This window comes from Sinocyclocheilus anshuiensis, unplaced genomic scaffold, assembly GCF_001515605.1.
Source record: "Sinocyclocheilus anshuiensis isolate Anshui unplaced genomic scaffold, SAMN03320099.WGS_v1.1 scaffold1574, whole genome shotgun sequence".
NCBI classification, from domain to species: Eukaryota; Metazoa; Chordata; class Actinopteri; order Cypriniformes; family Cyprinidae; genus Sinocyclocheilus; species Sinocyclocheilus anshuiensis.
This window is the reverse complement of record NW_015547706.1, coordinates 224325-225499: the sequence shown is the minus strand read 5'-3', so window position 1 is coordinate 225499 and position 1175 is coordinate 224325. Positions and strand designations below refer to the sequence as shown.

Sequence of the window (1175 nt, the reverse complement as noted above, 5' to 3'; positions counted from 1 at the left end):
AAAAAAGGTGTTTTTTTTACTTTAAACCGCATAAACACATTTCATTACACCAAATACCCCAAATAATGTTCTTTTTAGCAGCATCATATGACCCCTTTAACATCAGAGACGGTATGTATTGTATGAGGCTGCATTCACCTGGCCTGAAAGCCACTTTAATTTTGACCAATGCATCACTGCAGTCTGTGAGAAGGTATCTGGTCTTCTTTGAGTATATCCGGACAACTCCTAAAAGAAGGTGACCTGAAGTTCGCAGACCAACTTTCATCTGGTAATGAGTCATGGAGATAAATCCCACACACAGCAAGAGACAATGATTAGTTTAGTTTAGCTTTACACTTTTTTCTATCTCTAAAAGTGAGCACTAACCTCATTAAATTACTTGGTTTAGTGTTAATATATGGATTAAACAGGTGAACCTTACCTTGGGTGATAAGATCTCCTTTACGGTGGTCTCTAGGTCACATTCAAACACGTGTGCTTTGGTTATTTTCTTCTCCCAGTGGGCTGCGAGCCATATCTTGGCTAATGTGCTTCGTTTGGAGGTGAATATTTGGGCATAAAACATCGTGATGTGTGGCGTGTCTGAGAAAACACAACGTTACGTCGCCGTCATCTTGGGAGACTGCGAAGCTAGTGTAACTTAATTAACGTATTAGCGTTTATTAACGCCACCGTACACTTAAATAGGCTATAGTCATTCATTTACCCAGTGACATAAGAATTGGCTTTTTGTAAATATGTGTTGCATTTGAGTTCAGGCTGTCATTCCAAATTCCTTATATATCGTTTGTTTATTAGGCTCTGTCTCAAAACACAGTTAACTTACGTTACCGACCCAGACAGCCTCAATAGGCACCGTTTGAATGATGCTCCAAAATGCTGTCTAGATGGACACCAAACGTGTTGTGTTCGGAATGCCATTATGACACCAAAGAATGTTGTCTAGCTAGGGAGCTCACTCGTTTTTGAGACTTCGTCTTGTGTAATGCTAGCCAAATAAATACGCCAGCGGTCAAGTTTTTTTTTCGTGTTCATCAGTTTCACAATTTAAGTATCCTGGAAATTAGCTCTATTTGTTTATAAATAAATAATTAATTAATTAAGTCTAGATATCTTTTATTTTTCTAATGTAGGCCATACCTGTTGCCGCTCAGCGTGCATCAATACTGAAA

At 38.6% G+C, this 1175-nt stretch overlaps 1 protein-coding gene across 1 annotated transcript in view; it reads right to left on the bottom strand.

Moving 5' to 3' along the window:
- The window catches only part of LOC107703990 (double-strand-break repair protein rad21-like protein 1), a 19670-nt gene extending 18736 nt beyond the window's left edge, over positions 1–934 (bottom strand). The window contains exons 1-3 of the mRNA XM_016506801.1: positions 710–934; positions 425–585; positions 139–268 (exon numbers count right to left, since the gene is read on the bottom strand). Coding sequence (XP_016362287.1) covers positions 139–268; positions 425–585; positions 710–719 — 301 coding nt within the window. The 5' untranslated portion in view covers positions 720–934. The remainder of the gene's footprint in view (positions 1–138; positions 269–424; positions 586–709) is intronic.
- Between the last annotated feature and the right edge of the window lie 241 nt (positions 935–1175).